Source organism: Mobula hypostoma, chromosome 11, assembly GCF_963921235.1.
Source record: "Mobula hypostoma chromosome 11, sMobHyp1.1, whole genome shotgun sequence".
NCBI classification, from domain to species: domain Eukaryota; kingdom Metazoa; phylum Chordata; class Chondrichthyes; order Myliobatiformes; family Myliobatidae; genus Mobula; species Mobula hypostoma.
In genome coordinates, this window is record NC_086107.1 from 47,189,465 (window position 1) to 47,215,973 (window position 26,509).

Genomic DNA, 26,509 nt, shown 5'->3' on the forward strand with positions numbered 1-26,509 from the left:
CATTTGTATGTTGGCTGCTGATTCAAATCTACTGAGGGTTGCTTTGAATTAAATTTTTTTACTCCCCCAAGTCCTTCAAAGATGCTGAGAGAGTAGTATGGCTGGAACTGAAGGAGATTCTCTTGATCAAAGCTACTGTACGAGCCGGTTCCAGAAACCATTACTCTATAGACACTCCCCTCAGATACAGTATGGCAGGCAGAATGAGCAGATGACACACATGGTGAAACAAGATATATTATGAACAATTAGGAAGAGAGACAGATAAGCTCTCAGCTGTAGCCTTTTATCTACGCGGGACCCTCTGTGAGGAGCAATTGCTCAAAGGTGTGTTGCAGTAAAGATGTTCTCACTGAGATATGCTACAAATTGAGTCATTTGTTGGTGAGGCAGCATGAAGTTTAAAAACAGCTCAGGGCCCTTTCAGAACTTTTTGGTGGGCTGCAATCATAACGCTCTCTTAGGTACTCGGCAAGGGCCAATAAAAAGAAGCGAGGTGTAAGTTGAGCAGCTATTGTTGGAGTGGCCAGTGCTTGAGTGGTCAGGCTTTGGCTCAAGAGGGTTAGGCAAGAACAGGAGCAGGCTAGAACTTAAGCTTGAAAAGTTAAAAGTATAACAAATGTGGGCAGAATGGTAATTAAAGCAGTGGATGCTTCTTCTGCAATATGTAGGATTGCAGGGCACATAATAGTCTCCCTGATGATTATATCTGCGGGAAGTGCATTCAGCCTCAGCTCCTGCCTGACACAGTCAAGGAACTGGCCTCGAGCTGGTTCTATTCAGGACCAATAGGAGGCTGAAAACCTCATAGATGAGACTTCTATTAAGCTGGTCACACTCAGAGTGCAGGCTTCATTTAGTAGGTGGGTGACCACCAGGAGAAGCAAGGGGAGTAAATAGTCAGTGATGGGTTCCCTGTGGCTATTCCCCTCAGGATACTGCTGGGGGAGGTGACCTATCTGGGCACAGTAGCAGCAGCCAGGCCAGTGGCACAGTGTCTGGTTCTGAGTCTCAGCAGGGAAGAGTAAAATCAGGCAGAGCAACAGTGATAGGAGATGATAGTAAGGTGGGGGGGTGGGGTGGCAGGAAATTCTTTTGTTATGAAAGACACACCAGGATGGTGTGTTGTCTCCCACGTGCTAGGGTCTAGAATGTCTCAGAGAGGCTGCAGAAGATTCTCAAGGGTGACCGTGAGCAGTCAGAGACTGTGGTGCACATTGGCACCAATGACAGAGGTAGAAAGGGAAAGAAACCCTATGTGGTCAGTATAAGAAGTTAGGGAAGGGGCTGAGGAGCAGGACTTCTGAGGTAATAATCTCTGGATTATTCCCAGTGTACCACGTGCTAGTTGGGGCAGGAACAGGATGATAGTAAAGGTGAATAAGCAACTGAGGAAATACTTTATACTTTATTGTCGACAAACAATTGATACTAGAACGTACAATCATCATAGCGATATTTGATTCTGCGCAGGGTTTGGTGCAGGGTTTCAGATTTCTGGGTCATTGGGATCTCTTCTGGGGAAGGTATGATCTGTACACAAAGGACTAGTTACACCTGAACTCAAAGGGGACCAATATCCTTGCGAGCAGCTTTTCTAGGGCTTTTGGGAATGGTTTAAACTAATATGGCAGAGGGATGGGAACAGGAGTGATAGGGCTGGGGATGGGGCAGTTGGTATAGAAGTCGATGCATTGTGTAGTGAGACTGAATGTGTAAACGTGTAAGGTAAAGGAATCCTTAGGAGACGGTGATAGTTAGGAGACAGAGAATCTGATAGAATTCACCCTGCAGTTTTAGAGGTAGAAACTAAAGTCAGATGTACAGTATCAGTATTACAGTAGAGTGGCCAGTGGTGTAGTGGCATCAGCACTGGACTTTGAGGCGAATGATTCTGAGTTTGAATCCGGCCGTGTTATAACTTGGGCAGCAGGAATACCTGCGCAGAAGAAAGGCCTGGCAATCTACTTCTGCATCTTGCCACAAAAACACTATGGCCAAGTACACTATCCATAATTGATTGGAAGATGACACTATGAGGGATGACAGCAGACAGCAATGGCTAGAGTGCATAGCAGCAATTTGGAAGGTGCAAGATAGATATATTCCAAAGAAATGTTCTAGAGGGAGAATGAGGCAACCATGGCTGACAAGGGAAGTCAAAGACAGCATAAATGAAAAGTGATGCCATATAATATAACAAAAATTAATGGGAAGTTAGAGGAATTAGAAGCATTTAAAAACCAGAAAACAACTAAAAAGCCAAAAGGAGAAAATAGATGAAATATGAATGTAAGCTAGCTAATAATACAAAAGGATATCAAAAGATTTCTTTTTACATATATAAAGTGTAAAAGAGAAGTGAGGGTGGATATTGGACTGCTGGGAAATGACACTAGTAATGGGGGACAAAGAAATGATAAACGAATTTAATAAGTATTTCCTATCAGTTTTCACTGTGAAAGACATTAGCAGGATTTTGAGAGTGCCAGGGGCAGAAGTGAGTGCAGTAGCTAGCGAGAAGGTCCTTGGGAAACTGAAAGGTCTGAAAGTAGATAAGTCACCTGGACTAGATAGACTAAACTGCAGGGTCCTAAAAGAGATAGCTGAGGAAGTTGTTGAGGCATTAGTAATGATCTTTCAAGAATCAAGATTATGATATGGTTTCAGAAGACTTGAAAATTGCAAATGTCACTCTACTCTTAAAGAAGGGAGCAAGACAGAAGAAAGAAATTTATAGGACAGTTAGCCTGATTTCAGTGGTTGGGAGTCCATTACGAGGTTTTGGGGTACTTGGAGGCATATGATAAAATAGGACAAACACAGCATGGTTTCCTTAAGAGGAAATACAGCCTATTGGAATTATTTGAGGAAAAAACCAGGCAGGATAGACAAAAGAATATTTGTGGATGTTGTTTACTTGGATTTTCAGAAGGCTTTTGACAAGGTGCCACACATGAGACTGCTTAACAAGAGACCATGGCATTACAGGAAAGATACTAGCATGGATAGAACATTGGCTGACTGGCAGGAGACAAAGAGTGGGAATAAAGGGGGCCTATTCTGGTTGGCTGCCGGTGACTAGTGGTGTTCTGCAGGAGTTAGTATTAGGGCCACTTCTTTTCACATTACATGTCAATGATCTGGATTACAGAATTGATGGCTTTTTGGCCAAGTTTGCAGGTGATACAAAGTTCTGTGAAAGGGCAGATAGTGTTGAGGGCTAGGGAATCTGCAGAAGGCCTTAGATTGGGAGAACGGGCAAAGAAGTGGCAGATGGAATACAGTATAGGGAAGTGCATGATCATGCACTTTGGTAAATAGAATAAAAGCAGAGACTACTTTCTAAACAGGGAGAAAATTCAAAAATCAGAGGTACAAAGGGACTTGGAAGTCCTTATGCAGGATTCCCAAAAGGTTAACTTGCAGATTGAATCTGTGGTAAGGAAGGCAAATGCAATGTTAGTATTCATTTTGAGAGGACTAGAATACAAAAACAAGGATGTAATGCTGACTCTTAATAAGGCATGGTCAGACCACACTTAGAGCATTGTGAGCAGTTTTGGGCCCCTTATCTAAGAAAACATGCACTGACACTGGACAGAGTCCCGAGGAGATTCCTGAGAATGAATCTGGGAATGAAAGGGTTAATGTATGAGAAGCAGGCTCTGGGTCTGTACTCACTGGAGTTTAGGAGAATGAGGGAGGGGATCTCATTGAAACCAATTGAACATTGGAAGGCCTCAGAATAAAGGAACATACATTTAGAAAAAAAGATGAGGAGGAATCTCTTTAGCCAGAGGGTGATAATTCTGTAGATTTCATTGCCATGGATGGCTATGGAGGCCGAGTCATTGAGTATATTTAAAGAAGAATATCAACTTTGACAATGGCTGTGTGTTGCTTCCAAATAGAACTGGCAGATACCTGCAATATGCTGTAGCCTACTACATAAGGGAGGCTACAAGTACCATCTAATTGACTGAAACTAAGTACATTTAACTTCCATATTAGAAAGGAACTGGCAGAGCCTACGCTTGACTTCACATGAGCTGCTGACTTCCCTACTGTCCAAATGCTATTGGCTGTGTTACAGCTACTATTTGAATGTGGAGATTCACATATCTAGGAGAAATTCCACTCATTATATATCTAGTTGTTGAATAACCATACCAAGTGCTTTATGCAGACCTACTATTCATACATTGAACAACAGAATTTTCATTCTGTGGCAGTCCGCCCTGTCATTTTCATATGATAAATGAAAGGATGTCTATAGGATGACAAGGAGAACTAATTAACTATATAATTCTAGTGCACAATGCACAAGCAGCAACATATTTTAATAACGTTATGCCATTATACACAATCTAAGACCATGGACAAAGAGAAAATATGATTCTGCTGTCGAGAAAGGTAAAGTGGTGCATAGTCAATCTGTTGCCTGCTGTTCTGTCATAAACAGTACCTATAAAATGTATTCACTACCCTCCCCCCCCCCAGGAAGTTTTCATGATTTATTGTTTTACAACACTGGATTTAATTTGGCTTTTTTTGGACACTGATCAGTAGAAAAAGACTCTTTCATGTCAAAGTGAAAACAGATCTCTACAAAGAGATCCAGATTAATTACAAATATTAAACACAAAATAATTGATTGCATAAGTATTTAGTAGATGCACCTTTGGCAGCAATTACAACCTTGAGTCTGTATGAATAGGTCTCTATCAGCTTTGCACAGCTGGACACTGCAAATTTTCCCCATTCTTCTTGACAAAACCACTCAAGCTCTGTCAGATTGTGTGGGGATTGTGAGCGAACAGTCCTTTTCAAGTCCAGCCACAAATTCTTAATTGGATTGGGGTCTGAATCTGACTTGGCCACTCCAGGACGTTAACTTTGTGGTTTTTAAGCCATTGCTGTGTAGCTTTGGTTTCATGCTTGGAGTCAATGTCTTGCTGGAAAACAAATCTTCTCCCAAGTCGCGGTTATCTTGCAGACTGCATCAGGTTTTCCCTGTATTTTGCTGCATTCATTTTATCCTCTACCTTCACAAGCCTTCCAGGGTTTGCTGCAGTGAAGCATCGCTACAGCATGATGCAACCACCAACATGCTTCACGGTAGGGATGGTGTGTTTTTGATGATGTGCAGTGTTTGGTTTACGCCAAACATAGCATTTAGTCTGATGACCAAAAAGCTCAATTTTGGTTTCATCAGACCACAGAACCTTTTTCCAGCTGACTTCAGAGTCTTTCACATGCCATCTGGCAAACACTAGCCAAGATTTCATACAAGCTTTTTTCAACAGTGGCTTTTTCTTTGCCACTCTCCCATAAAGCTGTGACTGGTGAAGCACCTGGGCAACAGTTGTTGTATGCACAATCTCTCCCATCTCAGGCTCTGAAGCTTGTAACTCCTCCAGAGTTGCCATTGGTCTCTTGGTGGCCTCCCTCACAAGTCCCCTTCTTTAATCATCACTCAGATTTTGAGAACGGCCTGCTCTAGGCAGATTTACACCTGTGCCATATTCTTTCCATTTATTGATGATTGACTTAACTGTACTCCAAGGGATATTCAGGGACTTGGAAATTTTCTTATATCCATCTCCTGACTTGTGTTTTTCAATAACCTTTTCGCGGAGTTGCTTGGAGAGTTCTTTTGTCATAATGGTGTGGATTTTGCCAGGATATTGACTCACCAGCAGTTGAACCTTCCAGATACAGGTGTATTTTTACTACAATCAATTGAAACACCTTGACTGCGCTCAGGTCTCCAAAAACAGATCACCATTTAACTAATTATGTTACTTTTAAATCCAAGTGGCTGCACCAGTAATGATTTGATGTGTCATATTAAAGGGGAGTGAATACATACACTATCAATTATTTTATGTTTTATATTTGTAATTAAATTAGATCACTTTGTAAAGATCTATTTTCACATTGACACTGAAGAGTCTTTTTCTGTAGATCAGTGTCAAAAAAGCCAAATTAAATCCACTGTAACTCAATGTTGTAAAACAATAAAATGTGAAAACTTTTGGGGGGGGGGTGAATACTTTTTATAGGCACCGTATATGAGGACAAGGAGCATGAAATGAATGAACAAGAATACAAAAGGAGATCAATGCAAAGTGAGGATCTAGTCCAGAAATTCTCTTTTTGTCTTGGCTGCCAATGACCAGTTAATCCCAAATTTCTATTTACTAACAATTTTCATCTAAACTTTCCTTTGAATCTGGTCACAGAGTCCATTTGGCCACAATTTCAAAATAAAAACCAACTCAAGACCAAAATTATAAATCCTATCAGGTTCATGTCATTCAAATGCCCACATATTACTCTTAAGTAATTCCTTGGTGCTTATTTTCCCACATACCTCTGACTGGGCCTATTATTCATGCACAATTGTATGACAATTGTTAATGTAGCTTGTGGGAAATTCTAACAGAGAGGAGCTGACTGTAGCGACTTATATGAAAGTCGTGATCGTCTGTGAATCCAAAAGCACCCTCTTTAGACCGATCCACCTTGGTGCGATTGCCGGCTGTCGGGCTGGCTAGATGACAAGCAACAACAAAAGCACTGGCAGTTTTTGGTAGCTGCAAGATCAAAAGCAACTGAAACTCACCCAAGGTTGCATCTTTGGATGCCAACTACCTGGATGGGGGGGATGAATTCCTAGAGTGCTATGACACTCTGCAAGACCCTCTGACTACAATCATCTAGAGGCATAAATATCTGAATTCTGATGGTGCAGCAGCAAACCGAGATCAGATGACATGAAGTTTGCATTTCCGCAGGAGCACCATGATGTAACGCAGTTTCTGTTTTGCCAGCAAAAGTGAATGAGAAATCACACAACTCTGCAGACATATAATTAGACTCTGCATGCTGGTTAGGTATGCTGATGTGCTAATTAACTAGGTCACTACTAATGATGTGCTTCATCTTCGGTAGTTTGGAGTGCTGTTAATCACGTCCTATTCCTAACTGATGTTTAATTTAGCTCCCATTAAACCTCAGTGTTCACCAGCTGTGTTAGAACTTCTCTTTTTTGACCTTTCAAGCTCCTCAAAGCAGAAATTCTCTTTTTTCCCCTTCAGCTCTGAAAGCAAATATTTAAATCTCAGAAGTCATTAAGTTTTCATTTGATTTCAATACATCGCCAAGTAATTTTACGATTGGTATGGATTCACATTAAACATTCTTATCTCAGAAAAAATAAATATTGACATAATTATCTAGCATATTCAGGTTAATGCTCTTCCAATATACAACTGTATTTAAATTTAATAATGCTTGAGAGAAGCAGCACTAGCATGAAATAAATCCTTCAAATGTGCTACTTTTCCGGATATAAAATGGAAATAAACACCATAGGTAGCACAATAATCAACAGAAAGGTGGAAACGGAGTCATTGACGATTAGGAGGGAATGACTGAATCTTGGGAGTGAGAGAGGGATCAGAATTAGCAGTCGATAGGAAGGCAGCCGATAATATGCCCACATTTAAAATTGGTGACAAATTATAAGCAGCCAACTATAGAGCAATCAGTATTGATACAATTTCTAATTGAGTATCTAGGTATAGTTTCAAAAGCAGCATATTTAAGAGGAAAATGTAAGCAAAGATCCATAGTCATTCAAAAGAGGATAATCCTCATTCTGTTTCTTTATGTGATGCAACAACATGAAAATTGAAGCAAGTGTTGCTGCATGTTAAATCTGGACTTCATCGGTGGGTGGGGAAGTCAAAGGATCCCTGAAGGTGACAACATAGGTTGTGTTGGAGGCAGTGCGGAAGGCATAGATCTAGAAATTAAAATTCACAACTTTCCAAATATTGTGGACAAGCTAAAGAACATCACAAGTAATAGAAATGATCTCACCATGTTTATCTGCAGCTCCTCCCTCATAGACAGCAGATACAACGATCTTCCCAAGTGGAGAGTTGATGCCACCCTCAACTGCAAGATCCAATGATCCCTCCTGTAAAACAAAATTAACGATCCTATCTGCTCAAAGATTGAATTAAGACTTCTACTGGCTTTAATTTCCACTAAGTTTGTTCAAATAACACAAAAGGTCTGTTCATGTAAAATTTTAAAAACATCAATTGCCTTTGAGCAAGCATACATTATAATAATTGGCATGCTAGAAGATTAAATGCCAATGTTTAGTTCTACCATAAATAACTTGCAGTATTATTCTGCCCTGGGAATAGACGAAGGAATATTTTACATTAAACATGTAAACTTTACATTGAATATCTAAGAACTACTTAAAATTTTAGGTCAGAATTTGCAATGACAAAAGCATGAAAACTATTATCTCTCACCACAGTTGGTTTATATTGATCCTGTTTAAGTAATAGCAGGATATTCAATTCTGTCCTTGTTTTTAAATTTCACCATTGTCTTGCTCCATCCTATCTTTATCCTACAGGTATATCACGATATACTTGTTGGAATAGAATAGGAATAAAAAATATATATTTATTTCTATATAGAGAGATGTACAGAGATATAACCATGGGGTGGCTAGGGAGAGATTGGTCCTGTTAAAGATCAGTATAGCCATCTATCTGTAGAGCCATGGTAGCTAGGTGAGATTTTTAAAGACTATTTCTCTTTAGTTTTTACTGTGGATAAGCTAAGCAACTGAGGCAAATGAATTGTGATGTCTTGAACCATATACAGAATACCAAAGATGAGGTTTTTGCTGCCTTAAAGCATATTCAGGTTGATAAATCTCCATGGCCTAACCAACTGCATCCTTGGACCTTGTGGGAAGCTCGGGAAGAAACTCTTGTGGCCCTTGCAGAGATATATGTTTTATCTTCAGCCACAGGTGATATTCCAGAGGACTGGCCAGTATCGAATGTTGCACCATTATTTAAGAAGAGTGGCAAAGACAAGGACAGTGGTGTGTGAATTACTGGAAGAGACTCTGAAGGACAGGATCTACCAGCACTTGGATAGACAAGGACAGATTAAGGTAGTCAGCACCCACTTTGTATGTGGGAAATTCTGTCTCACAAATCTGTTATGAGTTTTCTTAGATTAACCATGAGGATTGTTGAGGGCAGTGCTGTGAATATTGTCCAATCTCTGTTTCATACCACTGGTCACAGATATCCAGTTCAATAAACAACTTTCTGCCATCAGTTCCTGCTTCTTACCATCAAGCCAATTATGTAACTACTCAGCCAGCTCTCCCTGGATCCCATGAAATCTGACCTTCCAGACCAGCCTTCCATGCAGACCTTGTCAAAGTTTCCATTTTGCTAAAGTCTATTTCGACATTTAAATTATGTCTAGATTTAACACCTCTTTATTTCATAGAAAATAATCAATCATCTTAAAAACATAAATTATATTTACATAACTCCAATTTTAGTAACATTTTGCTGATTAGGTATTATGTTTTCTTGGAGCATCACAGACTGACACTTAGCTTAAAAGAAATCTCGCAAATTGATCTTCCAAGCTGGATTGGTACATAGAGTAAACATGAAACTTCAGTAAGTAATGCTATTGCCTGGAGTCAAGCAGTTTCTCTCAGCTAGCTACCTGGATGATATTTCAAGGAATTTATTTATAGATGCTACGCTGACAAAATATTGTAATGATCTTGGTGCTAGATTAATTGGGAATAAAAGACAATGCAAAGAACCTTGCCTGAAGATATTTTGTTGAAACATGTAGATGTGATCAATATGGAGAAAGAAATAATTACAATAGAGGAAATAAAATAACGTTGTCACTGTTTAGGGAGTTCAATAAATCCTGATGTTATAATCTATTTTATTACCTTTTTAATTCTTAAGAGGCGAACATCTTTTCCTGCAATCTGGTCAGATGTGAACTGGAACATAATTATATTTTTGATTAGTAGTGTGTCATCTATTGCCATACTAATTATGAACTTAGAAGACAAAATTAAATACATAAAGTCAGGACTTGTTTTCCAAAAAATCATCAGAAACAAACTATGATGTGCTAATGTTTAAAATTCTGTACGTATCAACAGGCAATCCCAGATAATTTGATATTCTTCTATAACTGATCCACATTACTCTGGTTATTTTAATATCCTGATCACCAATGTGAAATAAAGCAAGAAACACTATTATTAATTCTTCAGTTACTCTATTTTCTTGCAGGAAAATTATGCGCTGCAATTTTTCAACTGACAGCAACAGTCGTGTGTGAATTTAACGCTGTGTCATAGCTTGTTACTTGGAATTAGGAAATGGAAATTTATTCCCCTTTCTGAAGCCACATTGATGTGATAAGCAAACCTAGAAACACATTTCTACAGTGCTACGCAAAAGTCTTGTGTGTGCGTGTGTGTGTGTGTGTGTGTATCTATATATAGATAGACAGAGCGAGCGAGCGAGCTAGGGTGCCGACAACTTTCACGCAGTACTGTATAGTACGTCTTTTCAGTTACCAAAAACACTTATACTACTGAGCTAATATAAAACTAAATACTCTTATTTCTTTTTTGCCAATCACCTTCCTATTTTAAACAAATACCTTTTGTGCAACAGTCTTTGGCACCCTAGCTATATATACTGTATATGTGCTTACAGATTTTGCACAGTACTGTATATTTGCCTTTCTTCAAAATATAACAGTAAATAATAAACAATACTGTCTGTTAAACAATAAACAAAGCCACATCTAGACTCTTGATGCTGCATCCTTTGACATGCTAAAAATTACACAATTGTACAACACTATCAATGTGCTGTCTTAACTGGGAGGTTGATTGTTGATGGCCAGTCACAAGGAACTTATTCAGGACCAGGTGGCAAGGCTCCCTCGGTTTCACCTTCTTTCAAAGTCATGGGTACAGTTGTTCTAAATGTGATCCGTTCCCATTTTATTATGGCACAAAAGGAGACTATTTGGATTTCTGCCAACTCCCAGTAGAGCAATCAGTCTAATCTTCCCGATCTCCCTGTAGCCTTTCAAATTAATTCTCCCATACTCATTATTGCTGCATTTTTTTTGCTATTTGCCTACACCAATACAGAGGCCAATTAATTGCACATCATTGTACTTATGGGAGGAAACTGGAGCAGCCTGTAGAAGCTCAAGAGGTCAAAGGGAATGCATACATACTCTACAGACTGAATCCAAAGTGACTATTGGACAGTGAAGCTGGATGCCAGTGTCATTCTTAAGTCCTGTTCAATAAAGAACAGTGTTGACTTGCTAATTTCTTCAGCAGTAATAGTCATGTGTATTGTAATATATAGAAACCAGTTTTGTTTCAGAGTCATTCATTTCCTTAGCCAATGCCTGCAAGGAAATTGATTGATAAATCACAACCATTTGCTTATGTGACGTTTAACATTATCACTCCATCGAAGTTCTTGGGTTGCCTTCTTAGTAACAGGAAAGAGCTCTCATCACTGCAAGCAGCTTCTGGCACCAAAGGTAGGCACAGCATCATTGTCCTGCCTTTTCCAAAAGCTCCGTTCTGGAAACCATGTTCCCAACCCCATCTATCTATTACCTCCGTCATTACACTGCATTGTAAACACTTTATTAACAACCCTTTATAATGCTGCATGTTTATGTTGGCATTTATGTATTTATGCACATTTTATTCCATATTCATACCTTTAACTTTTTTAATATAATTCTTTATAATTATTGAATGTTGCTGCTTTTTGAAGCCTGTCACACCCTGACCAAAACGCCACACGCAAATTCCGAATACATGTAAACGCATATGGCAAATAAAGTTGATCCTTGACTCTTGAAATAAGTGTACTCTGTTTGGGAGCACCAGTAATTCAGGCTCCAGGACCGGCTGCACTCACCTCCGCACTGAACTGACACTACAGCTGCGGACTCACTTTCTATTATTTGTTTACTTTAAACATATTTTTTGCATGATTTCTTCTTTTTCATACACTGGATGTTTGTCATTCTTTGTTGTGTGGGGTTTATCGTGGATTCTACTGTGTTTCTTTGTTTTGTGGCTGCCTGCAAGATGAATTTCACCGTTGCATATGGTATGCATACTTTGATAATAAATGAACTTTAAACTCCAGTATTAGTTTTGGATTTACATTCAGTAATCTTAAGAAATTCCTGACACAATAATTAGAATTTTAAAACATGGTATGATTAAAAGTGATTGAGATAAAATAGCATTTCAAGGAATGTTAGGCAATGAGTATGTTTATAGTTTATCAATCAATTCTCCTGTAGATAGTGACAGGTGAAATGAACAACTCTAAATTAAAGTTAGTCAATATATTGCAAAACACCTAACTTATTATTGCTAAAGAAATTACTGGAATGAATTTCACTCATTTCCAAGGATGTTAATAATGCAATTGGTGTGCTGATCTGTTCCAACATAACTTGAGCTATTTTTTAAAAATATGGTCCTTTCTGATATCACGAAAGATATTTACAGTCTTCCATTTATTAAAACTAATAAAAGGCAAATCCATTCCTGGCCAAGAATGCTGTCGGATAATTTTGTCGAAATAACTTCACCTGTCACATCACACAGGCTGCCCTTGTTTGACTTTCACACATCTGCCTTTGAAGCATCCAAATATAGCATTCAAAAGCACTGCTTTATTTCCTCATCTATCAGAAATTCTCTCTCCTCCATCAGGAAGTGGTGAGTACACTTGTGTTTTTGCACCTGCTGTCCTCACTGTGACCAGCAAACCCAGCATAGGATCAGTTGTTCTCCAATACCCTGTGCTAAAAGGAGCTCAAATCACTTTCCCAGGCAAAGACAACACATTACTGTTGCTACAGAAAGAAGCCAGGGAGTAATCTATTAATCTGGCATGTGTTCCAGGAGCTTCATCTGCACACCTGTGAATTATTTACTTAAATAGGGAAAAGGAGAAATTGTTTAAGTGTGATCGGCGACACACCATTTTCCATTTTTTCTTCTGGAGCTACTTATCAACTAGTACACATTTCTTGATTTGCAAAGTAAAAAATACTGGTTTCTGATGAAGGGCGTCAGCCCGAATCATCGACTGTTTGCTCATTTCCGGAGATGCTGCCTAGCCTACCGAGTTCCTCCAGCAAAAAATAATGGACTTATTTTATGATGTTATTAAGAATTAGTGTTCAGAAGAAACAAATATTTTAAGAATATTTGTGCTCAGCTGTAATTAGTGTATGGACACATTCCATGTATGGATTTCAACCAAATTAAGAAATATAGTTAGCTTCCATATACTTAATATGGAAAGTGCAATATTGTCATAAATCCTAGACTAGGTTGAAAGTCAGGTTAGAAATGGGAAGGTTAATGTAAGCAAGTCTGCACACAAATGCTCCTGAAATATGATTATAATCACAGTTTATCAGCAAGAACAAAGACAATTTAACTACAAACTATTCAGCTGGAGCTACCATTATATATTAATTATAATTAAAAATATTATAATTAAATATATATACATTTTGGCTTAATAGTAATGCAGAAATAAATACAAAGATTCATATGCTAAACATAGATCACAGTAAAGTACATTGCAGGAACAGGTCTTTGGCACCCATACTCCATCTGTCAGAAAAAGTGGGATTTCCCAGTGGCCACCCATTTTAATTCCACTTACTATTCCCATTCCAACATGTCAATCCACGGCCTCCTCTACTGTTGTAATGAGGCCACATTCAGGTTAGAGAAGCAACACCTTATATTTCATCTGGGTAGCCCTCCAACCTGATGGCATGAACATTGATTTCTCAAACCTCCAGTGATGAACCCCCCCTTCCCCCCCCCACAGCGCTACTTCACCATTTCCCATCTCTTTTTCCTTCTCTCACCTTATCTCCTTGCCTGCCCATCACCTGGGACTATCCTCCTGTCCTTACTGGAATTCAGATGGATGAGAACAGATCTTATAGAAATATATAAAATTATGAAAGAAATATATAAGATAGAGACAGGAAAGTTGTTTTCACTGGTAGGTGAGACTAGAACTAGGGGACATAGCCTCAAGACTCGGGGAAGTAAATTTGGGATGGAGATGAGGAGAAACTGCTTTTCCCAAAGAGTGGTGACTCTGGAATTCTCTGCCTAATGAAGCAGTAAATATATTTAAGACAAGGTTGGATAGATCTTTACATAGTAGGGGAATTAAGGGTTATGGGGAACAGGCAGTTGGAGATGAGTCCATGGCCAGATCAGCCATGATCTTATTGAATGGCGGAGCAGGCTTGACAGGCCAGATGGCCTACTCCTGCTGCTATCTCTTATGTTCTCCCTCTGGTGCTCCTTCTCCTTTGCTTTCCTCCATGGCCTTCTGTTCTCTCCTATTAGATTCCCCCTTCTCTAGCCCTGTACCTCTTTCACTAATCAAGTTCCCAACTCTTTACTTCACCACTGCCCCCCTCCCAGTTTCACCTATCGCCTTGTGTTTCTTCCTCCTCTCCCGCCACTTTCTAACTCTGACTCCTCATCTTTTTTTTCCCAGTCCTGCTGAAGGGTCTCAGCCCAAAACGTTGACTGTACTCTTTTCTATAGATGCTGCCTGAGCTGCTCAGTTCCCCCAGCATTTTATGTATGTTGTTTGGCCTACTATATTTTGCCAACCTTGATGCTCAATTAATCTAATTCAATTTGCCTGTATACTTAATACATTTCCTAGCTATTCATGTGTTTGTCGTTTAGGTTTATTGTCATCTGACTACACATATAGTATACAAATGAACCCAAACGAAACAATGTTCCTCCAGACCCATAATGTATATATCACACACTACATAAAACAAAATATTATACTCTATTTATACTCTATTCTTGGTTGGTGCAACTGTAGTGAAACCCAATTTCCCTCGGGATCAATAATGTCTATCTATCTATCTATTACCATAAATAAGCTAATAAAATATAAATCGAAAATGCATATAGTGTGCAGCAGGGCTAAACATTAAACTGAACAGCTCACTATCCCAGTGACGAGACTTCGGTGGCCACAGGGTATTCATTAGTCTCACAGCCTGACGGAAGAAACTGTTACCCAGTTAAGCAGTCCTAGTCCTGATGCTTCTGTACCTCTTTCCTGATGGTAGCTGGTCAAAGAGATTTTTGGATGGGTGATAAGGATCCTCAACAAAACTTTGGCCTTTCATCTACGATGCTCCTGATTAAGTAAGAGGGAATATTGCTATCGTTTCTGCTTCCACTGCTTCCAGACCTCTTTTTCTCTTCTCTTTTTTTGAATATATTTTTAATCTTTTTTTATACAGTACATCCACAAAAACCACAACCATAGCAAAATCAAATTACATATTGAGCAGCAAAGGAAAGAAAACTATAAAGGCAAAAGTAAACATACACAGCAGAGGTGTACTGCACCAAAAAAACCTCAGTCCTCACTCCGTAAGAAAGTCCAGTACAAGGCCCCATATCCTTTCAAAGATGTCCCCTCTGTCCTCATTACCTAGTCTCAGTCTCTCCAGATGTAAAGTATTTGCCAGTTCTCTCAGACACAGATCGTACGCAGGCACTGAGTCCACTTTCCACATTTGCAGAATTAACTTCTTAGCAATCACCATTCCAAACAATACAGCCATTTTTTTCCATAATTATTGGCTGAAGATAGGGAGCTTGTTGCTCCAAGGACGGCTATGAGCGGATCTGGTTCCCACCGCTTACCAAAAGCCTCAGAGAAATGGTGAAAGCTACTTTTCCAGCATGCATAAAGCTTACAACATGACCAGAATGAATGTGACAAGTCACTGTTCACAGATTTACATCTATTACAAACTGGTGAAACATCAGGGTAGAAACTGTGTGACTTTTCTTTGGAATAACCGAGTCTATGTCGTGTTTTAAACTGTATAAGCCTGTGTCTGACGTTGACTGAACAATCATGTATACTCTTTAAACACTCATTCCAGACCTCCTCTGTCAGTTCTATACCCAATTCATCCACCCATGCCTGTTTAAGACCTGCAGTATTCACCCGAGCTTCATTACGTAGGATCCGATAAAAATAGGATACCGCACTACGAATTACTGAATCAAATTTATTTATTGCCTCCAGGGACTCATGTTTGTCTAAAATTTCGAAGTTAGGTATATATTTCCTAACATAATTTTGAATTTGTAAATATCTAAAAAAACTAGATGCAGGGATATTGTAAACTGCTTGTAACTGCGCTAATGAGGTAAAGTTCCCATTAATATAGGTCACCTACACTACAGATGCCTCTCTGTTTCCAGATGGAAAAAATAGTATCGTTCAGGTCAGGCAAAAAGGAATGATGGTCACAGATCGGAGTGTCAATATAAGTTTTTGGGGCCTTAATGTGTAGTTGAATCTGCTTCCAAATTCTTATGGTACCCACGAAGCTGTTACTAAAATGTGACTTATTAACTGCAGTGAGGCTATTAAGGAGAGCTGGTAAGGAAGTCTTCTTACAAATCATTCGCTCTATGAGTCACCATGCTGGGCATGAGTCTCAGGTAGAGGGTGGGCCTTTTTTCCACCATGCAAGAATGGATAGGTGGGCAGCTCAGTAATACATTTTAATTGTATTATTGGTCTCACCTTTCATGACAATTTTCCAGAGTTTACAATTCTCATTTGCAATTAGGACATCCGCCACCAGGATGGTGGAACCATTTTTGTCAGGTGGTTTATGTTTTCTGCCTTACTATAATAGTGATACATGCCCAATTTCATGTGAAAAGCAATCTACAAATAACATTAGCAAAAATTTATGATTGCTAAGGAGGTGATCTTGTCGTGGAGGCATACATGGGATTGTTTAGAGTTAGCTTGGATGGGAGAAGAAAGCTTCAAAGCAGCATATCTGCCAAAATATTAGAAGTCAGCTTCAATGTCTAAGGCAGTTGGTGTGAAATGTCACTGGAAGGGATAAACCAGCTATAGGTATTTGTTATTCACTTCACAAAAACATTTACTTTCAGATTTATTGCCAATTCATGGGATTCCCTGGGTTTTGAAAATTGTCAATCAGGGCAAAGTCGGAGCAAAGCATAAACACAAGAGATTCTGCAGACGCTGGAAATCCAGGTCAGCAGGTCAAGCAATGCTGATGGAAATGAACAAACAATTTTGGGCCAAGACTCTTCTTCAGGACTCACAAGCAAGGGTCAGAATTTTGTCAAAATCAAATCAGCAAGGGGCACAACTTCAACAAATTCAAAGCAACACTGTAGGAAATACTCACATTTCATAGCTGTGTTCCAAACTGCTTTTGGGAAAACATTTCCCATAGCATTTTGCTGGGATTATTACTTCTGACACGCTGGAGCTTTTCACAATCACATCAAGCTTAGTGCTTTAGTTGTCTTTGAAGGAATCTTGGATAAAGATCAATGTGACTACTAATAAAATCATCTTGTTGGGCGAAGGTCTGTCATTGGACAGCAGAAGAGGGAGATTGTGTGGAAAGCTTGCAGCCATAAAAAAAGGTCTTCAGGGATGGACTAAGATTTAATGATTTACTTGTTCAGTTCCTTCGGAGGAAGCCCAGTTTCTCCCATCAGTAATGGTAGAAACTTGAATTCTCTTAAATGAACTGTTCCCTGCTAACTTGTAGAATCCTGTACCCATAAAACAAAGTCTTCAGGGATGGGCTGAGACTTGATGATTTATTTGTTTAGCTCAGTCTAGGGAGGCTCAGATTCTCCCAGCAGCAATGGTGGAATTCTGAAACCCATTCCCTGCTAGAAATAGAGGCTGTAGACGTTTTATAATTTTACTTTCTGCAAGACAGTTTGTCAATTTGTTTTGCTTCCTGTTGTCTCTTCAGTTTGTAATTAGATTCAATACTTACCATGGAATAAGGGTCAAAGTCCTCCACATATTTTTGGAAGCCCTGCAACAATATTATATCATGTCAAATACAGTATTTTTTACATAACACATAACACATCAAGTGTTCACTGGTGAGTACGATTAATTACTGCTATTATTTTGTTTAATTTGAATAAATATATATTTTTTTGCTATTAAAATCAAACTTAACAAGACTGCATGGCCAGCTCATCATCACTGTTCATGACATCCATCACAGTAACTTTTGTAACTATATATCTTTGATGTCACTGCATAAATTCATATTAAAAAGCTTAACCATTGTTTTACTTATATCTTTAAGTAAAATGTTTAAAGAAAGTTGCATATTTTCCACAATAAATTGCCTCAGTTAATGTTATTGAACTTGATACTTCTGACAGATAATTAAACAATGACTTCTTCTGCGTAAAAAATCAAACATTTTTTATTACATGATCTTTATCAGGAGCAAACGTTGATATGCAAAACAGGGACAAAGGAAACTCACTAGATTGAAAATATTTCATTCATAACAGGCAGTATTTGTACCAGCCTGACAGTGAGCTATAATTCCACCTGACAATCAAAGGCAAGGCACTATTATGTTTACAACACCACACCTATATTTCTTTCTTCCTCACAATATATAAGAAAATACATTGGTAATGTGACTTATTTATTCTTAGAGTTTGCATTTTCATCTTTTATCTAAACATTAATCATAAATCATTTGTGATATTTTTTCTGCCAACTTCTTCCACTAAGTAAATTTTCATTTATATAGTACTCACAAACACCCAGCCAAAAAAAATTATAAAAATTTCAAATGAGGCAAAAAAATACACACAAGAAAGATGTAAAGTGAAATGGTCAAAAGTTTGTCAAAGGGAGGGATAGAATTGTTGTGAATTAGGCAACATAGTGATTAGTGAGGATTCCAGCAGTAAATAGGGTAAGATGCAGATTAAAATGCAGCAACAAAACCATATGTAAGCTTGATGAACAGACCTTATCTTTTGTCTGGGCATGTTGCATCAGGACTCAGTATCCAATTCTACAACGACAGGTAACTTGATTTCTCAGTCTGTAATGTCACCCATCTGGAATTATCAGCGAAGCCGCTTTGTCTTTTCCCTTTTTTCTCCTCTCTGGGAGTGAAGGACATGTCTGACCTAACATGCCCAGCATTCCTTCTTGCTCTTCAGTTTGGAACTCCTACATTTGACTTTGTTTTTATGTCTATGAAATGCTATTAACCCATTGACCAGATATGCTTGTTTACAGCTGATCTGCAAGTCCACCTTGGTTTTACCCTGTCAGAGTCATCCACCAGCACCCCACCCGACAAGCTGTGACTGCATCTTGCCAAGCTTCTTTTCTCATCTTCCCTGTTCTGATTAGGAATACATGACCTGAAATATCAACTCCGACTCTCTTCCCACACACATGGCCTGACTTGCTGAGCATTTTCAGCATATGACCAGACTGCGCACTTAAATAAAACAGTCAATAAGATACCCTGATCTAATCCAACATCACATCAGATATCTTTTCTATATGAACCTAAAATGACTTAGATCTAATGTTAAAGAAAAAAACTGAATGATATGACATGAAAAAGGAAATTTCTTCAAAAAGTACCAGTACAAAAAAAATCAGCAAACTGGAATAAAGTCAATTACTAGTTAATAATTTTATTATTGTTTTCAACCTTGATTTATAATCTGCATCAAACCTCCATGACTTCACAGGAGACCAACAGATGAGGAAATCTGATGAATTTGGATTCACGTACATACATTCTGAAAAGGCTTTAGACTATCAGGGGAATAGTTTGATTTTTTTTGTTGTACTTTATCATTATAATTGCCACACACCATTCAAAATGTATTTATTTGTGAGGGCACAAAAACTTTAAACTGCAAGAATAAATCGTCCTTTATACAAAGTGAATTGACTTCAACCTGCTGAGTGAAAGATAAAGTAACAAAGTAATTATAACTGCAAACTTTGCATCACAATTATAAATGTGGCTTTGCTCAAACAAATCCACAGAGAAAAAAATTAAAATAAAAAAAATTAATTAATTCCATGAGTGGAACAAAAGAAAAAGATGGGGATAAATCACAAATTCATACATGTTACTGTATGCATCTATATCAAAAGAAAACATGCTGAAAAAAAGAATGAAACAAATTAAAATATAATGTCCATATTATTTACGTGTTTTCCTTTAGAACGAAATGACGAATTGTAGACGACCATTCGTTTCAACATTTCTGGTTGCTGTGAAATGAGCAAAGTATTATGAATCAACAACATCCATTTGAATTTTCCGCTATTGATGTAGTAAAACCATGCAAGTTATTTCACATGAGCTTCATTATTTACAAAATTGGTGCTGAGTCAATGCAGGACTTGAGGACTAAAAACTCAATGTCAAAGGAGAGAGTTATGGAGGGGCAAGGAGGTTAGAGGGGGAGTTCTGACATTTAGGAAAGGAACCTTAAAACTGTTTGACCTGCAGCAATTAAATTCAGGGATGCTCAAGATGATAGTGAGCAGGTGCCTTGGAACTAGATAGTGCTGAGATTACAGGGATACAGAATGAGAGAAAAAACATGAGAAGGATAATCATTTCAAAATTTTACATATGGGTATTCAGAACCTAGTATGGTTCAGCAAGAAAAGGGACAAGGGAGGAATGCTGAAAGCTAGCGTGAGACTGTAAAGTTTTGAGTGATCTCAAGCTTATAAAAGTTGGCTAAGAAAGGTCAAGCAAGAATGCATTGCAAAGACAATAGAAATGGCAAAGCTATGGATATGAGATCACCAACAGATGACCCAAGATAGGATTGAAGTCAAGCAATATAGTTGATGTAAAAATTGAGAGTTTTGGCAAAAGCATAGATAATGAAGCTCAAATCTTAACCCAGTCAAATGTACTAGCAACAGATGTTTGAGAAGAATATACTTAGTGTCCAGGAAGTGAAATCTGTGATGTGGTCTGTGGATGATGAGTTACGACATTCTGATGGTGGTTGAAGAAGATTTAAACTCATCCATTTTTGGGTGTTGGTTGAATAACATTACAGTTAAGAGACAATGGTGGAATCTAAAGAAGTGATGGTGAGTTAAAGCTAATTGTCATCAGCATGTATGAGCAAAATGATGCACATGTGTAGGAAAATTTTGAGGCAGCACAGAGATGAGAAATAGAAGGTGGTCAGATACATATTTGTGAGCTTCTGAGGTAATGATGCTAGTGGTAAAAGTGAATCTAAGGTGGCTGATCTGATTTCAAATGGAAGTGGTCCCATGACTTTGGAAAATTTGGTCTGGCTTTCTTGATCAAAAGCTAGAAATGGGAATTGTGAGGCTGAAATCCTATCTCAGCAATTTGATTGAGATTTTCAGGAGATAATCAGGGGCATTGCTGAAGGTAGGATGGTAATCATTGTCAATATAGGCTTTAATAATACACGTTATGTTTCAGCACATAAGATCCAACACAAGATGGCTAATTGTATCATTTTTGTTAAGCCAAATAGGGGCAGGCCAAAGAAATGTTGATAAACAAAGGGACCATGGAGATTCACTCCATTGTTCCCTGAAAATGACAACACATGATGATGGGATGACGTTTGGCAAGCTTGTCTTCATAGATTAGGAAACTGAATATAAAAGTTGGGATTTTTTGCAATTAAAAAAAGACTAGTTAGATTTCACTTAGAGTATTGTGTGCAGTTCAGGCTGCTTCAGCTTAGAAAGGATTTAGTTTCGCTGGAGAGGGGGCAAAGGAGATTTACTACAAAGCTGTCTAGACTGGAGTACTTTAGTTATGCAGAGAAAATGGATGGGATTGGCTTGTATTCCACAGAGTTATGGAGGCTAAAGGGTGACCTGATAGAAGTGCACAAATTACAAGAAACATTTACGGAGCAGATAGTCAGAATCTTTATCTCACAAGAGGGGCATCAAATACAAGGGGATATAGGTTTAATGTCAGAGGAAAGGGATTTAAAATATAAGTTTCTTTTGCACAGAGATTAACTGATATCTGGGACTCACCGCCAGAAGAGCTGGAGACATGAGATACAATCACTATGATTAAGAGACGCGTAGGCAAGGATGTGGATCTCATGTGGGAAAATGTGATGAGTGTAGATGGGCATGAAGGTTGACATGGATATTGTGCCTAAAGGTCTATTTTCTGTGCTGTGCATATTGCAATTCTCCCTATGACCCTATAGGATGAAGGATGGAAGAGGAAGAAGATATTTGACTCTTAAAAACAAAAGAATGTTATTTGTTTCTAAAATTAAGATTTGCTAATGGAACTGATCAGGTTCAACTTTCAGATGTAGGATTTGTGAGAAAGTGATTTAAAACTGATTATGGTGGAGTAAAACTGAAAACAACTTCTAAGAATTAACGGAAGAACATTAGACCAACAAACTTGACACTTTTCATAAATTTCAATTCATCTTGTATTTTATCTCCATCGGCCAAAATAAAGAGTCAAAGAATACATTTAACTTCACAATGTTAACATCAATGTGAAATGTCATTTGTGTTTGCTACCTTTGTTTAAGAAGTCAGATATTCTCCAGTGTTATGTTGATATCAGCTGTATTATGAAAGCTAGTCCATTTTATCTAAGTTATTATAATTCAGAGAATGTGTGAGAGAAGTAATTACAGTACTTGAAAATCTGCTGCAAGTGATTTTTTAAATCCTTAATTATAGAATAGCTGACACTCTAAGATAGCACACTGCCTACAGTACATCTGAGTAGCAATGACCTGACTGTCCTCTTCCCTCCTATTGCCATTCCTGCATCATCTTACAGCACAGCCTTCTGTTTCTCTCTAGACCTCCGGATAAGCTTCAGACCCTTTCTTCCGATTCACAACAGAAGACCAAACTAAACAGATGATATTACTGCAACAACAGCAGGGTACCTAGAAGGCATCTGTTCTTTTGTTACCAGGATTTCAATGAAATATAATAGTTGTGGATGTACTGTATTATTTACAATCTACCCCCCATCAGGAGGACCTTAAAGCTCTCTGCTTCTTTCTGGACAACAGATCTAACCAGTTCCCTCCACCACCACTCTTCTCCATCTGGTTGAATTGGTCCTCACTCTCAACAATTTCTCCTTTGGTTCCTCCCACTTCCTTCAAACCCATGGTGTAGCCATGGGCACTCATATTGGTCCCAGCTATGCCTACCTTTTCGTGAAACAGTCCATGTTCCAAGCCTACACTGGTGTCGCTCCGCAACTCTCCCTACATACAGCATTGATGCGACTTCCTGCACCCATGCTGAGCTTGACAATTTCATCAACTTCGCCTCCAAATTCCACCTCTACCCTCAAATCTTCTTGATCTGTTTCTGACACCTCTCCCCTCTTTCTCGATTTCTCTGCCTCCATCTCTGGAGACAGTCTATCTATTGATACATTTTATTAACCCATTGACTCTCACAGCTATCTGGACCATACCCCTTCCCCTCCATCACTTGTAAAAATGTCATTCCCTTTTCTCTGTTCATTTGTCTCTGGTGCATCTACTCTCAGGATGATGCTTTTCATTTTAGAACAACTGAGAAGTCCTTCTTCAAAGAGGCTTCCCTTCCTCCATCATCAACGCTGTCTTCACCCACATCTTTTCCATTTCATGCACATCTGCTCTTACCCTATCCTTCCACCACCACACAGGGACACGGTTCCTCTTGTCCTCACCTACCACCCTACTAGCTTCCACATCCAGCACATAATTCTTCATAACATATACCATCTCCAATGGGATCCCACCACCAAGCACATCTCCCCCTCCCTCACTTTCTGCAAGAATTGCTCCCTACATGACACTCTTGTCCATTCATCCCTCCCCACTGATCTCCCTCCTGGCACTTGTCCTCACAAGTGGAACAAGTGTCACACCTGCCCCTACACCTCCTCCTTCACTACCATGTAAGACCCCAGTCCTTCCAGGTGAGGTGAGACCTCTCTTGAAAGTCTGTTGGACATCTATTCTATCCGATGCCCCCGGTGACGCCACCTGTATATTGGTGAGATCCAATGTGGGTTGGAAGGCCGCTTCATTGAGCACCTTTGCTGCACCGCCACAAAAAGCAGGATTTCCTAATGGGTAGCCTTCAACCTAATGGCATGAACATCGATTTCTCAAACTTCTTGTAATTGCCCCACCTCCTCTCCTTCACCATTCCCCATTCCTGTTCCCCTCTCGTACCTTCTCATCTTACCTGCTCATCACTTCTCTCTGGTGCTCCTCTGCCCACCCATTCTTCCATGTCCCCTGTCTCCCATTAGACTTCCCCCTTCTCCATCTCTTTATCTCTTTCATCAATCAACTTCCCAGCTCTCTACTTCACCCTTCCTCTTCTCTCAGTTTCACCTATCACCTACCACCTTGTACTTCTTCCCCCACCCCTCCTTCCACCTTCTTACTGACCTCTCCCCTTCTTTTCCAGTCCTGAAGAAAGGTCTCCGCCCAGAAATGTTGACTGTTTACTCTTTTCCATAGATGCTGCCTCGTCTGCCGAGTTCCTCTAGCATTTTGTCTGTGCTACTCTGTATTAATTTATTTCATATTATTTCCAATTAAATTATGAAACTTAACAGACTGTACAATTGCACGTTCACCCAGAGTGACCATTACAGTTAATGCTGTGAAGCAGCTGAAAACTGAAACTATCAAAATTATGTCTGTACCTATTAGACCGCACTATTTTCACACAATAATTTGACTATTAACAGTGAGGACTGAGGTCAGGAATAGCTCAGCAGTGGGATATAAAATTGATAGTTACAAGATAGTTACAAGATTGTTGGGGTATAGGGGGATCTGGATAGAGGTAGTACCTTTGATGCCTGTCATGTTGCTCCCTACTAGACAGGGTGGATGGGCATCACTGGCCCTCATCCATCTCCTAAATCTCTCACGTGTTGGCTCCAAGCGCCATACCCCGCTAAACTGCTTCAGCTGGCGGGCTAAACCACGTGAGGGGGTGGAGTTAACACAGCACCACTGGGTGGATGACTTCCATGATGAAGTCATCAGCTGGGACGTAAAGGTTCTCAGATGAACTATAACGGCCACGTGTTCACGACCAAGGCGAGCCACCTAGTAGGAGGAAATCGGCTATGGTCAAACCTGGTGAGGGATGGGCTCCGCCAGGTTTCAGATGCCCAAGACATGCCGCATGATGAGCACACCAAACTGGTGCAAAGCTTGGCAGGATGGTGCCCCGACGACTCCACCAAGAGTTAAGGGCGCAAGAAGAAGAAGTTACAAGATAAATTGTGCGGGGGCTTCAGTTAAAAGAATATTAAAAGAGGTGTAAAATGTCACTTACTGCTATTGATATTCATGACCCATTAATGGTGCAATCTTGTAAAGACTTGTTTAATTGCTGGAAATGATTAGCAGCCAAAGATGTGAAAACTATTGTAATATGAATCACCAATTACATGGTTAGAACTTTATTTGAACTGTGTAAGGGGATGTTTCATTTTGTTTGATGCAGTTCCTCTTCATTAGTTTCTTCAATGATAACTCATTACTTTGTAGTCATAAAAGAGTAGCTTTTGTATGAAAAGTGTATACACAGAACTTAACACGTCACTGTATATGGAGTTGAGGGTGCTTATTTCAAACTGCATGGTTACTTTGTTAGTCATAACCAGAGAAAAATGCAACTGCATACATACAAAATTGATGGACAGAAATGGAACAATATTTCCATGTTTGTCCTTCAACTTGATGACCTTTGCAAGTCTGAGCATTAAGCACGACTAAATGCTTCCTACTCCTTTCTCTCAGTGTCTTGTAATTATCTTGGAAAGGTAAATGTTACAACCTGTTTGACATCAAGGAACATCATCATTAAATCTGCTAGCACAAATATTAACACTGCTTATCCCTAAAAGAAACACACTGGGACCATACTGATATGGAACTTACTTAAAGCAGGCAATTAATGACTCGTTTAGAAGCAGCAGTATGCTGGAAGTATAGCTAATTGAGAAACTATATTAGCATCCAGAGGGCTCGAAATGAAGTTGAACTTGTTCTATGTAGTCTGAAGTTAATAAGGAATACTGCAATTTGACACTATCAATATAGTCCCAAAGGTACTGAATGACTCTATAGAACATAGAACAGTACAGCACAAAAATGGGCCCTTTGGCTCACAATAATGGCCAGAGCTAATTAAACTACAGTAATTCCTTCAGCTTTGCAAGTGGAGTAAATGCCACACCTGCCCCCACACCTCCTCCTTCACTACCATTCAGGGCCCAAAACAGGCCTTCCAGATGAGGCAACACTTCACCTGTGAGTCTGTTGGGGTCATCTTCTGTACCTCATGCTCCCGGTGTGACCTCCTGTTTATTAGTGAGACCCAATATAGCTTTGCTAAGACTTACGCTCTGTCCGCCAGAAAAAGCGGGATCTCAAAGTGGCCATCCATTTTAATTCCACTTCCCATTCCTATTCTGTCATGTCAGTCCATGGCCTCCTCGACTACTGCAGTAAGACCACACTCAAGTTGGAGGAGCAACACCTTATCTGGGTAGCCTCCAACCTGATGGCATGACCATCAATTTCTTGGACTTCCAGTAATTGTGCCCCCCTTCACCATTCCCCATTCCTGCT

At 39.2% G+C, this 26,509-nt stretch overlaps 1 protein-coding gene across 3 annotated transcripts in view; it reads right to left on the reverse strand.

The window, feature by feature from the left end:
- Positions 1-26,509, reverse strand: part of ush1c (Usher syndrome 1C) — a 184,186-nt gene that overhangs the window by 18,020 nt on the left and 139,657 nt on the right. For 2 of the 3 annotated variants that reach the window (XM_063061998.1, XM_063061997.1), the window contains exons 16-18: positions 17,821-17,862; positions 9,818-9,871; positions 7,894-7,993 (exon numbers count right to left, since the gene is read on the reverse strand). In XM_063061998.1, the coding sequence (XP_062918068.1) occupies positions 7,894-7,993; positions 9,818-9,871; positions 17,821-17,862 (196 nt within the window). Of the gene's footprint in view, positions 1-7,893; positions 7,994-9,817; positions 9,872-17,820; positions 17,863-20,045; positions 20,109-26,509 lie in introns of all 3 variants that reach the window. The other variant, XM_063061999.1, reaches the window with a different exon arrangement.